The sequence below is a fragment of the Halichoerus grypus genome, chromosome 12, assembly GCF_964656455.1.
Source record: "Halichoerus grypus chromosome 12, mHalGry1.hap1.1, whole genome shotgun sequence".
NCBI classification, from domain to species: Eukaryota; Metazoa; Chordata; class Mammalia; order Carnivora; family Phocidae; genus Halichoerus; species Halichoerus grypus.
The window spans coordinates 90,628,975-90,644,824 of NC_135723.1; the positions used below are offsets into that span (position 1 = coordinate 90,628,975).

A 15,850-nucleotide genomic window follows, 5' to 3' on the forward strand; every position below is an offset into this window, starting at 1 on the left:
TATCAATGCAGAGACTCTCTTCAGCTCTCCTGAGAGCCTTCCTCTAAAAGTGAAATCATCACCTTTTCCTTATATGGGGAGGTCTAAGTCAGTCCGTCTGTCTCTCTCTCTCTTTAGTACAGCGTAATTCCTATTAGAACAGAATTGCAGCTGACTGGGCTGCTCACCTATTCAAAACACAAACAAAACTATCTCCAATGGGATCATTAAAAGAAGGTGTGTGACCTTAGAGAAAAGCTTCTCAGAAACTGCAAGGATTTGCAAAGACTGGATTTTAAGCTCTAAATATATACATAAAAATATTAAAATTGCAGAGTCTTGAGGCTAACTAAAAACAATGTCACTTCCTAAAAAGAATAAATCAGAGTTAAAAATTCCTAAAATAGGGAAGTATTTTGAACAATATGGTAAATCATCAAAAATATAGATAATCTTAGAATGAATTTATTTTATGTTAACACTATTAAGAGATATCCTTTTTAAAACTTAACATTTCCTTAAGCATCAATTGTAGATTTACTGACATAATCAATAGGGTTTATGTCCAATACTCACTCTCTTTGTATCAACTTATACGCAGTCTTGAGAAACCAATAGGCTGGAAAAAAAAAAAAAAAAAAAAACTGTTCCCTGGAAAATAACACAGGTGAAAATCTAGGCAAGCTTGTGTTTGGCAATGATAGTTGAAGTACAGCACCAAAAGTGTGATCCATGAAAGAGAAAAGTGATAAGCTGGACTTCATTGAATTAAAACTTTTGCTCTGTCAAAGATACTGTTAAGGAAATGAAAAGACCAGACACACCAGGAAAAAATTCTTTGCAAAATGCATATCTGATAAAAGACTGGTATTCAAAATATGCAAAGGACTCTTAAAACTCAACAGTAATAGTCAATTAAAAAGTAGGCAAAGATCTGAAGAGACATCTCACCAAAAAAAAAAAAAACCACAGAGATGGTAAATAAGCACAGGAAAAAGGTGCTCAACATCATATGTCATTAGGGAATTGCAAATTAAAACAATGAGATACCATATATACCTATTAGAATAGCTGAAATTGAAACAAACAAATAAACTGACAACACCAAATGCTGGTGAGAAGGGGGAGCAACAGGAACTTTTATTCATTGCTGATGGGAATGCAACATGGTATAGCCACTTTGGAAGATGGCTTGGCAGTTTCTTACAAAACTAAACAAATTTTTTTGAAAGATCTATTTATTTATTTATCTGACAGAGATAATGACAGCGAGAGAGGGAACACAAGCAGAGGCGAGTGGGAGAGGAAGAAGCAGGCTTCCCGCTGAGCAGGGAGCCCAATACGGGACCCAATCCCAGGACCCTGGGATCATGACCTGAGCCGAAGGCAGACACTTAACGACTAAGCCACCCAGGCGCCCCAAAACTAAACAAATTCTTACCAGCAATAGTACTCCTTGGTATTTACCCAAATGAGCCAAAAATTATGCCCCCACAAAAATTTGCACATGAATATTCATAATTGGCTTTATTCATAATTGCCAAAACTCGTAAGCAACCAAGATGTCCTTCAATAGGCGAATGAAAAACAAACTTAGCATCATATGACGGGATGTTTTCGGCAACAAAGAGAAATGAGTTTTCAAGCCACAAGAGACAATGGAGGAAGCTTAAATGCATATTGCTAAATAAAAGAAGCCGGTCTGAAAAGGTCATGTGCTGCATGATTCCAACTACATGGTGTTCTGGAAAAGGCAAAACTATGGGGAGTAAAAAAAGCCAGTGGTTGCTAAGGGTTACAGGAAAGGGATGGATGAATAGGTACAGCCCAGGGTGTACCTAGTGCAGCAAAACTACCCTGCATGATACTGTCAGAGTGGATATGTGTTGCACATCTGTGAAAATCCATAAAACTGTAGAACACAAGCATGAACCTTAATGTAGAAATGTGGACTTCAGTTAATAACAATGCATTAACATTGGCTCATCAATTGTAACAACGAATGTATCATACTAAAACAAGATGTTAATAGTAAGGGAAACTACGTGTGTGGCGGCGGGGGGCGAGGGGCACGAGTTGAGGGAATATATGGAACTCTCCGTACTTTCCACTTAAACTTTTTGTAAACCTAACACTGCTCTAAAAAATAAAAAGTCTACTAATTTAAAAAAATAGAAAAGCAAAAGAAAAGAAAAAACAGGCTCTGAGTTTCCTATAGACAGATACTTTGCTAACATCCGAGAATCTGCTTACATATAGAAAAACAAATGTTACCTACTTTCTTGGCCATAGTTTTAACACTATTCAAGAAGTCATAAGATGGTGGGAAGAAGGGACTAGAGGTAAAAATCAGGGTGGGGAGGCAGGGGACTAAAGAAAGGAAGGAAAGTCCTAAGGAGGATGGGAAGGGGCAAGTGGAATTTTCTTATGGTCCTCATTAGTTTTGAATGTGTTAGGCTGATCAGGGAACTAAAGTTCTAACTTGATGGCTGACAATAATTAAAGAGAATGAGTTGGCAATGTTTCAATCCAATTCTACGCGCCCCCCCCACCATGTGATACAGGTCCATTTTACAACAACCTGTCATCATTAACTGCCACAGCTCAATGGAAACAACAGGGGAAATTAATAGGCATATTAGCATTCAAAAGATACACAACATCCTAAGAACTTCATGCTGCACCATGCCGTAGCTGGGGTCTGTAAAGGGTTTCATGAACCCTGGTTCTTGCTATTAAAAGTGATCCTAGAGTTTGTACTCCATAGCTTGAGCTAAACCTTCCCATAGGTAGTTCAAAATGTCACCCACAACATAAAAGTCAACTAGGTAGTTTTCACTGCATTCTATATGAGGATAGTACTTTGGAGGTGTGCTTTCTAGCAAGTAGCAGTTTCTCTACAAATCCGGGTTTCAAACCACAATCAAATTCTGCTTCTTGTCCTAATAGTAAACTAACTGAGAGGGCAACACAAGGGACATCCAACTCACTTTTTAAAAAAATCCTCTTAAACGCTTTGTCATTTATAATCTCAAATAACCACTCCTGGTATTCATTTTCACTTAACTGGGCAATTGTGTTTCAGATATATACCTATATAGGGAATTGTACAAAAATATTTGTCAGGTCTACGAGTCATCCACTTAATCATCCAGCACAAACGTTTTAAGGATTTTCTTGTGCCAGAGACAACTGTACTGCTAGGAGGTGAGGACGCAACACTGAGTAAGACCCGGTACCTGCCCTCAGGTGTTACAGACTGGGAAAAGAGGGATGTTAAAGATCTCCTCTTGAGTATATACCTGTGATTGGAATTCAAAGATCCAATACTCTTATAATAATAGAAAACAAAGGTCCAGATGAAACAGTTCTATGAAATGACATAATCTTCCAACTTAATATGAAAGTTTACCAACAATGATGTAAATTTCTACTTCTGATGGAGAGAACTTCATTTCAATGAAAATCCCTAATGTCACATTCAATGAAATTCTTGCACAACAAAATGTGTTATAAAATTCCTTGGGATTTATTCCCAGGGTAAAATGTAATAGCAACTTTTAATGGTGAGGTTCTAGAATGTATTTGACAATGGGCACTGGAAAACAATAGAATTTTTTCCCAGGTGCATTTATCGGTAAGGTAGTATTTGCAAAATTCCTACACATAGAGAAGAACCACCAGTGATAATTTACCGGAGTCAGTGTTCTAGTAATTAGGAGATAACAAATACTTGGTTATGACATCAGAAATCTTGGCTACATGGCCAGCCAAATAAATATGAAAGTCAAAGGAAATATTAAAGGCCCAAAAGCAAAGATTCACAAGTGTACCCAAAACTTAAATACTCAAAATGATGGTTAGAGACACTAGTTCAAATACTTTCCACAATTTCAACATCACACTGTGTCTCTGCACCGTTCGGTGATGGACAAGGTCATCAATAGATACGGAGGACACAATCAGTCATGCAGCTCTGAATTTCTGAGTTCATTGGATACATGTGGAGAATTAATGACAGTAAGATTTCCTAGAATCTTCTGAAGAGGCCTCAATCTCTTTCTGGAAGCAAAAAGAGTAAACAAATTACATGTAGACAGCTGCCAAGTAGAGATGTGAAGCAGGGTAGATTTAAGCAAACACATCCTTAGAACCTGACAACCCAGGGTACTCTCTAATTCTGTTTATCAGTGATTCCAGAAGAGTGCCATGGATCAGTGATTCAGGAAACCCACTAAGTATTAAGAAAGAATGCTTTCCCCAGTATGAACTATGAAAAATCTACAGCTTTTCCCTGGGTTGGGAGCACATAAAGTTGTTGTCCCGAGTCAATCTGCAAAGAGGTTATTTTCAGATTAGCATACATTTCTGTCCTTGATTCTATTCAGTTCAATATCTTTACCAATAAATTGGAAGAATACATAGAAGAAATGTCCACCTTGTTGAAGATCAAACTCTGGAGTTATCTCTGACTACAACGTCGGGCTAGAAATAGCCTGAAATTTAGATTGCCTTGCATTTATGTTTCCAATTTTAATCACTCAAATTCCAAGTGAAGAATATTTGGCTTAATAATAGTTCCTGTCGAAAAGAACTTTTACAAAAAGGTCATCATTAACATTTTGGGTTTCTTTTAGCTAATTCTGACACATCTAAAGAAGGTAACTGATATTCCAATTCCCTGAATTTGGAATAGTAGGGGGATCAGGTCAAAAAAATACAAATTAAAATCTGGACGCTAGTGGTCATATGAGTCTAATCCCTAGCACCTAGAATAGTGCTTGGTACCTGGTAGGTATTCAATAAAGAGTTTGCTTCCTCCCAGGGGACAGCCTGACCTGCATCTAACAATCCTTGCTTCCACTGGGACAACCCTAAAAGGCCATCCCAGGTGCAAATGTCCCTGTGGGAGGCATCTATTGCAACTGTAGCTTGACATCTTCCTCTGCCCTACACTGATGCTACTTTCCTCCCTCTTCCCAACTGTTGTTCCCTCTTGGAGAGTCCCCAACAAACCTCCTACATAGAAAATGCAAAAGCCTCAGATTCTATTTCTGAGGAAACCCAACCAATAACAAAAGCTATTATCTTAACACACATTTGTACAAGTGCACAGCTATGTCTTTACAAAGAAGTAGACCTGTGTATTAGGAAAGTGTACTGGATTAGGAGAGAGATGTAAGCTCTTAGTAATATCCTGTCACAGCAATGTGACCCCGGGTGAGGCAATCTAAGTGTCCCTGTGATAACACATGCATAGAGCATATATGAACGCCCTCTGTAAGGCATGAAGCAGTGTGCAAACACTAGGTGTTTTAATTATGAAATATGATGCTTTGACTGCAGTTGCTGACCCCACACCACTCACATGTTAACACGATGAATAAAAAAGCAACAATTTTATACAAGGCCCCTAGAAGGAAGTCTCTAAAGAGAAACCTAACTGCCATCTGAGTTGATATGCTAGAGTCAACCCGGGAAGGTACCAACAAAATGAACGAGGTTGGTGTACAAACGGTAAGAATTGGTCATTATTGTGTGTGCACAGAATAAACTAATGAACGTGAAAACTATTCCCCTGGGCAGGGATGTGAGGATAGACCTACAAAGGGTGGTGTTCATCACCAAAAGCTGAGTTTTAACAATGAAAGAAGGATCAGAGATCAACACTTGCGGCTTATTTCCTCCCTGAGACGTCATCAGCATCTAATTCACCAAAGCTCTGGAAGCATGCATTTTCTTGTAAACAAAGCAAGGCTTTGGATCATAAACAGAATTAGGTTGCAAAGGGACTGATGTTTAAAATAAGATCATCATCTTCCAGCCCAATACTCTCCTGGCATCTGAATCTTTGAAGCTGGAAAGAAAGAGAGTGTACTCATTTATAAGTCAAGACCCTTAGGAACTGACAGGTCAGGCTCTACGCACTTAGGAAAAACCAATGAATTAAGTGATCCGTATCTAAAGTGCTGCTCAGCCATTCTGCCTGGGCCATGGATTGTGTTGCCCTTCAAATTGATTATTTCCAACTTTCTCTGCTCTTCCTGAACATTGATACCCTCCTGACCCTGCTGTGAGCTAGTAGGCTTGCTTCTTATTTCACTGAGAAAATAAAAGTCACCAGAATAGAACTTCTGCTTCTCCCTAGTACCCAAACCCCCAACTCACCTGTCTCTGTATCATTCCTCTGCCTTTCCGGCTCTGTGCCCTGCAGAGCCTGCCCCCACCCCTCCACTGGGCACTGGGTCCCATCTCTACCCCCTTCAGAGGCATCACCCCTGCAATTGACCCTCTCTAGGAAATGGGTCCCGTCAGGAGAGACAGCTGTACTCTCTGACAAAGTAGAAAAAAATCCTCCCCAGATCCCATGTCCCCTTCCAGCCACCATTCCATTCTCTCTTCCCCTAAAAAGAGCAACCTACGCAGACTCACTTCCTTCGCTCCCATGTGCACACGTGCCCATTCTATTCACCTTCACCTTTTCACTCTTCAACCTCTTGTGCTGTGACTAATACCACCCTCTGCCCAAATCCGATGACTAGTTCTTAGCATGCAATCCTTACTCCACTGCTCCCACTCCGGGGCATTTGGCAGAGTTCTCACTGTTCTTGCATAAAACATTTTTCTTCTCTTGGCTTGCAGTCAACAGGCTCTCTCTTTCTTCCTAGCTCACTGTGTGCTGCTTCTTGGTCACGGTGGGTCCTCTACATCTCCCCTACCTCTATTTACGAAGTTGCTCAGGCCAAAACCACAGAGGTTTTTGGGAGAATTAAATTATATGACAGGAGTAGAAATGTTAAGACATTTCCTTGCTCACAATAATGGTGCAATATGAGTTAACTGTTATTTTTACTTGTTACATTTTAAATAAAAAATATATGATATAGACAAAAGATAGGGAAGAACAGTAGAAGAAACTAAACACAAAACTCTGGGTAAATGTCAACTCATGAAAAATAGGAAAAGACAAACATGCTCCCAAAGGGATGGACAGTTCCCTTCAGAGAATAGACTGACATCATTTAACTCCTCAGACATTTCAAAATGGAACACGTACCTCCACCAAATGGAGGCCTAATCTCTACTGAACAGCCCAGTTGTCAACTTGTTAAATGAGAGGGGAAAGATTCAATTTTAGATGAAGCAATCAACAGGAAAAAAAAAAATCAGTACTTACAGCAAATTCATGAAGCAAAATGCACTTACACAATTTTCTAATGTTCACACTCATTATGAGTGATGCGCGTGCTTTAAAAACTTCACTAAGGAAATACGTCAGGAGGAAAAATGTTAAACCCTAGGTAATTTCTATAGGACTAAACATTTATTATAACATAGTAGTTCTTAGGAAACACCTAGGTTAACCACTGCACAGAGCAGATAAGGCAAACGAAGCCTGAAGAGGATAAATGTATTGCCCAAGGTCGTACAACTAATTAGTAGTTAGATTGGCTTTTCTCATTCTTGCTTATATATTCCCATCCCTTTCTTTAGTCATTTAAGTGATGTTTGCTAGGAAAATACATACCTAGTGTTTCCATAGCCCTGTTGGAATTCTCATCACGTGAGAAAAAAGCTCCAGTGAATCAGGGACTATTTCTGTTTTTTTTTCCCCCTACCACTGTTTGCTAACAGTAAGCGCTTAATAGTTGTGTACTGAATAATTGTGTTAAATGTCCCAGTTTCATCTTCCAATGCCCACCATCTAACGTGGTATCTAGCATATAATTGTTGCCAGTATATAGTTTTTGCAAGCATGGATGCATCTGAGTGAATGGCTCCACTTTGACATGTGTTAAATTAAATTCACTTGAGGTAAAATATGGAAACTAGAAACGATGAAAACCCCAGTGATCCACCTCCCCCTCTGTTTGAAGATGGGCTAAACTTAGTGACTCACAAAAAACAGCGTCGGGAAAGGAAAAAAATTAGTAACTTTACAGTGGAGAAACCTAGCAAATACAACCTTAACCAAGTGATCAGGTTACCATCATCACGGATGTCATGTGGATATCAGGTAACCCCTGATATAATGGGATAAAAAAGGAGACTTCACCTTTGCAGTATTTTTTTTTTTTCAAGAATATATAACTCCACTCTAATTATGTGTTAAACAACAGACAAAGCCAGATTGGGGGATATTCTACAGGATACCTGGCCAGTATTTCTTAAGACCATCAAGGTCATGGGGAAAAAAAAAAAGAGAAAGTCTCAGAAACTGCCACAGACCAGACAAGACTGGGAAGACGTGCCCACCCGATGCCATGTGATGTCCTGGATTTGGATTCTGGAATAGAAAGTCCAGAGTTTAGTTAATAATAATGAAGCACTATCTGTTTCTTTGACAAAGTTAGCACGGGAATATAAAATGTTCAACAACAGGGAAAACTGGGTGAAGGGTATACGGGAAATCTCAGTAGTATCTTTGTAACTTTTTTAGAAATCTAAAATTATTCCAACAATAAGGTTTTTTTAAAAAGATGTATTTATTTTTAAAGATTTTATTTACTGATTTATTTGAGAGAGAAAAAGAGAGAAAGAAAGCATGAACAGGAGGAGAAGTAGAGGGGGAGGGGAAAGCATCTGAAGCGGATTCTGTGCTGAGTAGGGAGCCCCACTGGGGCTCGATCCCACAACCCCAAGATCATGACCTGAGCTGAAGCCAGGAGTAGGACTGAGCCACCCAGGCACCTCTTGATTTATTTATCTGAGAGAGAGAGAGAGAGAGAGAGGGAAGGAGAGCATGAGTGGGGGTAGGGGCAGAGGGAGAGGGAAAGCAGAGCGTTGAGCCTGACGCAGGCCTCCTGAGACCCAGAGATCAAGACCTGAGCCGAAACCAAGAGCCAGACACTTAACCAGCTGAGCCACCCAGGCGCTCTTAAAATAAGAAGTTAAAAAAAAAAAAAATCAGTGCCAATTACCAGATGATGCACATAGGAGGCTATCTTAGGACTGAAGAAAGCAGCGTGCAGATATGTGGTCAGATCACCAAATACGGGCATTCAGTGTTTACACGTCTCACAGTTTTAAATATCCTGCCATCAGAGCCGTCCCTTGCACTGGCAGACAAAATACATATAAATTAAGTGATTAATTATGTTCTCTTTCCATAACCTTCCTGTGGTATTTATCACTGTTTTCAACACTGCTTTTGAAAGTGAGAACGTGAGTTGGAAGGTGGTAGCAGGTGTACTTGGAAGTGAGAGCCATGAGTGGAGCAGGCTGGCTGGCTTGGGGACCTGCAGACCGCAGGGCAGCCCGCGTGCCTCTAGTGTGTCTTCAGCAACAGCAACCACCACAATCCGAGCTCCCGCTTTTGGGGGGCACGCTAGCGTGCCAGACTTGGCCCCGGCGGTTTCATCTACGAGATTACATTTCACCCTCTTAGTCTAGGAGGCTGCAGTGATAGTCTCATTTTAGAGATGAGAGGTAGGATCATCAGAGACATGAATTACTTGGTCAAGGTTGCAACTATGATTCAAACACAAACATTTCTGACTCTTTCACCACGTCAGTAAATAAAAGGCACCTCTTAATATCATTCATCTTTGCCAGAGAATCATACACTGAGATATTATATATTATACATTATATACACCTCTAAACATCCATATAATTCCCATTACACTGAGAAAATGTAAAAGGGTCATTGAACACTATACTTGATGTACAACAAATGTTAGTCCTCTCCTACCTTTATAGGCTACGCTTATTTTCTATTAGTTCCAAACTGGTTTTGGCTTGTGTTTTAGGGCCTGGGCTTGTGTGAATTATCAGGGTAATTCAAAAGCGCAGAGTAAGCTCATGCCAGAAGTCAAGTTTAGCCCGTTTACATGGGATAGAGTTAAACCCTGGCCAGGACCAAGTTTTTCTAGATATAAAAATACATGTTGTATCAATGAAACTCCTTCAGGGTTAGAAATATAACAGATTTTCAAAACCTAACCACCCTCTGCCTAGACTATATGATTACGTGCTTTATTAAGGACTCATTTATATGCTTCATTCAGATTATGGGAGTGAGTTTCTGCTATCATTATGGATTGACTTTATGGATCTTTTTAAACATTTCTCTTTATGTTCTACCTTTTAAGCTGAATAGACTTTCCTCTTGGACATCATAATCATTATCCTGAGGGTTAATAATTCATAAAGCCAGTAATGAGAGCCTAATTATTTTGAGTAAGTCTGAAATTTACTGGCAAGCGCTGGAGGAATGGACTGACAAAGACTAACCCTCTTCATGCTATTATTTTAGGGGGAATTTCCCCAGGCAAGTTGAAGCTAAATGGAAGGGGGATGGTAAATCTTTGAAATAGTGTAGTCATCTTTCTCTATGCTAAAATAAGCAAGGTAATTAAAAGGGCTGCCATCCTGTAATTACCAAGGAGTCCTGCCTTACGGATGGAAGTGGGGCTTTGTTAGACAACAAACATTCGAGCTTGTAATCTAATACGAATAATGATCCAGACACATGAGCAAGATCTATTAAACAGTGATGGCAAACAGCCACATGCTGCCTAGATGAATCACTCAGTGTATCATCCAAAAAGGGAACTAATTTTTTTAAGCCCGGTAATGCAGTACTGCTCTGGTTTAGGGTTTGTAAGGTTTCCAATCAATAGATGGCCTAAGAGGATTCACTCCCTTTGGGATGCAGGTCAGAGTGCAGTCCTCAAATCCCTTCTATCTAGATGTGTTCTATGCATTTTGTTTAATCAATGCTTCTGAAATAACGGATCTATTTTGGCATTGTATGTCACATATGGACTTGAACTGGTTCTTGTCTTTATACTCTGTTTGAGCTCTGCCAGACCTGCCTGTGAATGTGTAGTTGGTTGAAAGTTGGAATCAGGCAAGAGAGTGAAGGTAAGAATCAAATATATAACCCTGAAGGGCAAACTTCCCTGAGCAACCACAGTTTAGAAGCATCATAACTATATATTAAATGTGGAATGCCTGACTTGGCCATCTTTACTTCTAATTAATATATTGTTTCCTTCAGACTCAATCTTTAGAACGAGTTAACTCCTTGATTCCCTCTTTGAGTGTTTCTTTGTCCTTCTGAGACCCAAAGACACTGCTGAATTTACTGGATTTATATTTATACCAAGTCACCTCCCCCAATTTGATATAAGAAGTTTCCTTACAGAGAAGTTTTATCACATAAGATACGATGAGTAAAGCACTTGCTAGGAAATTTCATCTTCTTGTAAAAAACTCAAATCACAATTACCTCTGGCAATGGTGGACAGATAATGCCATGGAAAAGATAGGACAAATAATTGAAATCCACCGATAAGCCTCAAATCTCATTCCAGCCCCAAATTTCAAATGCTTCCCTACTCCCAACTGACTTTCTTCAGAGTCGAAGGTAAGCTGAAAAATATTAACTGATTTGAGATACATTATTTCTTTTTTAGTTTTCAAAAATTATAAGCTATTTGTCTATAAGTTTGAAATGAGAAAAGCTATAAAACACTCTTCTTTATAATTAGTAGCCTTTAAAAGTCAGTTTAACTCACACTGTAGCTACCCGTCCCAATGCAAACATGTATATCCATCACGTTATGAGTTAGATTTTGTGCTAGTCTGTCACTTATAATCTCATTTATATTAGAAAATATAATCGGTCATTTGTAGAAGGGAGAAATGTAGAGGTTCAGGGAATTGCTCCTTCCCCACTTCAAAGTTTCCCACCAAAGGAAATGAGAGAGAAGAACAGATAGGGGTAAGGCAGGGGAGAAGCTAGAAGGTACTGATGTTTAAGGAAAAGAACCAGAAGGGCTAAGGAAGCTGAAGCTGCAGAGAGAATTGAGATAGGAGAAATTTCACACAGAATTCTCTGCATGGTTCAGTGATTGGGCTACCAGGGAAATGGACCCTTGCTTATTGCCACATCCAGATCGTAAGTCTCTGCCCTCACCCCTGAGACTGACCCTGGATTTCAGGATTTCCATCCACTAAACCCCATTCCAGATCACAGGTGGAGAATCAGAGCTTGGAAGTCATTATCCCAGGAATGTGTCCCCTTCTCAATTCCTGCCAGTTTTAGCCATTCGTGTCTTCCATAACTCTAGGTAGGTCCATATTGGAACCAGTTGGTGGTCTTAAGTTTATAAACCTCTGGTTCTCTATCAAACTCCTTCTGTTCTGTTGGCATCCCTGTCTATACCCTCGGATACTGGTCCTGATCTTCTTGCTTTACTGCATTTGACTATTGGCCTCCACAATTACGACAGAGCCCAGAACCCTAATATCTAACACACCTGCTGTCTTAACATCTTCTGGCCTACTTTACCCAGTTACCTCATTTAGCACAGTATAGACAGGGATCTAACATAGTGAATGGAATGTAAAAAGTGCCCAACAAATACTGAATGATAGATAAGATGAACTAAAAATCAGCTACGCATTTAAAGAAGCATATGGAAAATATGAACATTGAGAAGTATTCATACGTGGAGTCAATTTAAGATTTCAGGAACAATGTCACCTCATCAGCTGTGAATCACTTTATCATGACAGTGAGTATTCTGTGGGCCTCTGATATTTATGCAATCACATAATAGCTAGATGTGTTGGACATGTCTTTGCGGATAACTTTGTCACACCTGCAGGAAGAATGGGGACAGTATTTGGTAATGTAGACTCCAGGAAGAGACTTGTGCTGTCTTCGAGAGTTTTCTAGACATTATGATACCTTACGACATTCACCAACTTTCTGCTTTCTCGTCTTAGGTAAACCTGAGACTAAAGTGGTTAATAAACCAAGAGATCCTAACTTGGCCTCTTCAGCATAATAATTTTCTTCTGCTGTTTTCCTTTGCCCAGTTCCATTTTCTTCAGTCCATAAATCATCGCTTGGGGTTCACATGGTACTATGCTTCCCTTCATTTCCCTAACCATTGTTTTCAGACACAAGATGAATCTATCCATCAACCCAAGGAGGATCAAGCAGCTGAAGATAGGCTGATCACATGAGATCAACTAGGCACTTCCAACTTACAAGCTTCCCGAAGTTTCTCTTTGTCATAGTGAAATCCTTCATAGTCTTGTAAACTGATTTTGTTCACCCGGATCCTCAGGCGGTCTGGGACAGACTGGGGACTGCAAAACAAGAATCGAGTAGTCAGACAAATGAGAGAGTGGAATTGAGAGTCACATGCACCTGGAAGGACTAAAGGCAATAATGTCTCTTCATGCTTGGAAGAAAAAGTTCTCATTTAAACAAGAATTGTAGGTTCTTTACCAGAACACGGCCATTATCTGGAGAATACATCCTCAGAAACCTCAAGTTTCTGGAATTTAGGTAAGAACATGGAAATAGGCAGAAAAAGCTTCTGGAAGCTACGCATATCCTGTTCACTATTAACTTATTAAAAGTTCTAGTAAGATCATGTTGTTTAGCTTCACAATAAATTAGACACAGTTAATCTGAAACAGTGAGACATGGCATAGAGCTGTAAAAAACTGCTCTAGGAAAATATGCCCCTATCCGCCAAATACAGCAGTTTGACCCTCAGAAGAGACAAAAACAAACAAACAAACAAACAAAAAAAACCTTCTAAAAAGCAAACCAAGAACTGAAAAAGCACAGGATTGAGATCAAAATACCTCTATGTACCCCAACAGTCTGAGAGCACCTCTCAAAGCTTATGACAATAAATGCTGCCTGCGATGGTGATTTTGAGGGCCTCAAAATGACGAAAAAATTTTAAAATATGCATGATGTACTTTCTTTAGAAAGGGAATGAAGTTGTAATTCATTTTAAAAGAACTCAATCCAAACTGGTTCAGGATACATGTCAAACAATTAAAAGAGGGTAGGACCAAGCTTTCTGAAGCATCCTGTTCACTCACAGAATGTCCTTGGATTTTACATAATATTTTCAAAATAGTCTAATTATCAGCATTAGTTGAGTGAAACAATTTAATTTTCATCATCACCACTATGGATCAACGCATTTCTTCAATGTATCAATATAACACAATCCCCACTTGTCCTTCAGTATTACCTTATACTTAGATTTCATTGGTTCAGATAATTTTAGCAAAAACAGGATTGCTTCTCCTTTCTTGTGTTAATTGGATAAAAGTCACTATTGGCCAAAGTAGAAAGAATAGCATTACTCTTCTATTCATTTCAGTAAAGAAGGGAAGGACTGGAAGAGGGAAAAGGGAAAGAAAGAGAAGAGTGGGAAGGAAGAAGAAAAAGATAGATGGCAGGAGGGAGGGACAAGATATTGTCAGGACCCCCACCTCAAACACACACATGGAATTTCACTGCAACTCTGGAAGGAGGGAAAAATAATTTAATCTCATTCTCTTGCCTAACACCTCATCTTTGGGCAAAGTATAGTAACTCCCTCCATATACAGACTCCCACTCTAATACCCCTAAAACAACATATAGATCCAACTATGGATACATATGTGCACACCCATACATAGTTCTCTTCCTCCTCCCACACAAAGATATTTAGATACAAGTGCATAAATTCTAAAGAGAGATGGTGGACAAATAAAAATGTCTGAGGTTCACTGGGTTAAAAACTAAGCCAATATGAAATACAAGATGGATAATTCTGAGGGAAAGTTTTGAGAAGACAAATCAATAGACTAGTCCATTCAAAGTGTGTCTGTTGGGTGTCCACTTTGTATTGGGCATTGTACTGGACATGGAATAGGCATTGATAAATAAAATGGGCATAAGCTGTGCTGGGAAATAGGATTTGAAGGCACGTTTTGAATTAGTGTTAACTATACACCTTAAATATCATGGGTATCCTTACATCATTTACAGACAGGGAAGCTGAGGTTCAGAAAGGTAAAGTGATTTTATGATCACATAGCTGGGCATAGTGGCAGAGCTGGGAGCAGAGTCTCAGACTCTTCACTCATCAGTTTCATGCTTGTTTTATTGTGTGGTGCCAAGAATCCCATGGATTTGACAACAAAACCACAGAGCCTGAATTAACAAAGTCAAACGATCTCTATGTGGTGTTCAGACTCTTATCAATAAGCAATCAACTGGGGGATAGTTAAGTAAACTGTGGTACACTGAAACAAGAAAACACTGGGCAAATATTTTTTTTTTTTTTTTTAGAGAGAATGAGAGACAGAGAGCATGAGAGGGAGGAGGGTCAGAGGGAGAAGCAGACTCCCTGCTGAGCAGGGAGCCCGATGCAGGACTCGATCCCGGGACTCCAGGATCATGACCTGAGCCGAAGGCAGTCGCTTAACCAACTGAGCCACCCAGGCGCCCAACACTGGGCAAATATTACAAATGAGTGTGTAGATCTACATCTTTTTAGAGGGAAGTCCCACTATAACATTGTGACATTGTTTAGTGAAAAAAAAAGTCATGGAAAATTATATCTGGAATAATCTCCTTCATGTAAACTGTGGAATTTCAGCATTTGTATATGTACACAAGTGTCTAGAGAGAATGTTCGGCGAGCTATCCCAAGTGGTTATCTCTACATGATGGGATTTAAGGATTATTTTACATCAAGAATCATCATTTTTAGAAAAAGATTTTAAAATTATGTCAATATGTAAATAAATGATAACTCAGAACCAGAGTAAAAATAAGAGTTACAGCAAAGGATGTTAGGTATTAGATGTGAGTAGGTAGGAAAGGATAGGAAAGAATTTAAGCAATTAACAGAGTGATCATACAGTGTACAAGATGCTTATCCCGAAATTAAGAGGGTTCTGATCCTTTTATTTTCAAGTTCACCCTAGTGACCTGAAAAGAATGTAATTAAGAAATATTTCCCCACAAGTACATCAGGTAAGAGGGAAGCGGGAAGCACAGAATGTGGTGGCCCACCATACCCTCTGACGGGAGTTGGGGGAGGACAGAG

At 39.4% G+C, this 15,850-nt stretch overlaps 2 protein-coding genes across 11 annotated transcripts in view; both read right to left on the minus strand.

Moving 5' to 3' along the window:
• PTN (pleiotrophin) overlaps positions 1–15,850 on the minus strand; it is a 486,673-nt gene that overhangs the window by 226,761 nt on the left and 244,062 nt on the right. The gene's annotated exons all lie outside the window — the stretch shown is intronic.
• DGKI (diacylglycerol kinase iota) overlaps positions 1–15,850 on the minus strand; it is a 419,644-nt gene that overhangs the window by 96,550 nt on the left and 307,244 nt on the right. For all 10 annotated transcript variants that reach the window (XM_078059602.1, XM_078059609.1, XM_078059607.1 and 7 more), the window contains one exon: positions 12,989–13,089. In XM_078059602.1, the coding sequence (XP_077915728.1) occupies positions 12,989–13,089 (101 nt within the window). The remainder of the gene's footprint in view (positions 1–12,988; positions 13,090–15,850) is intronic.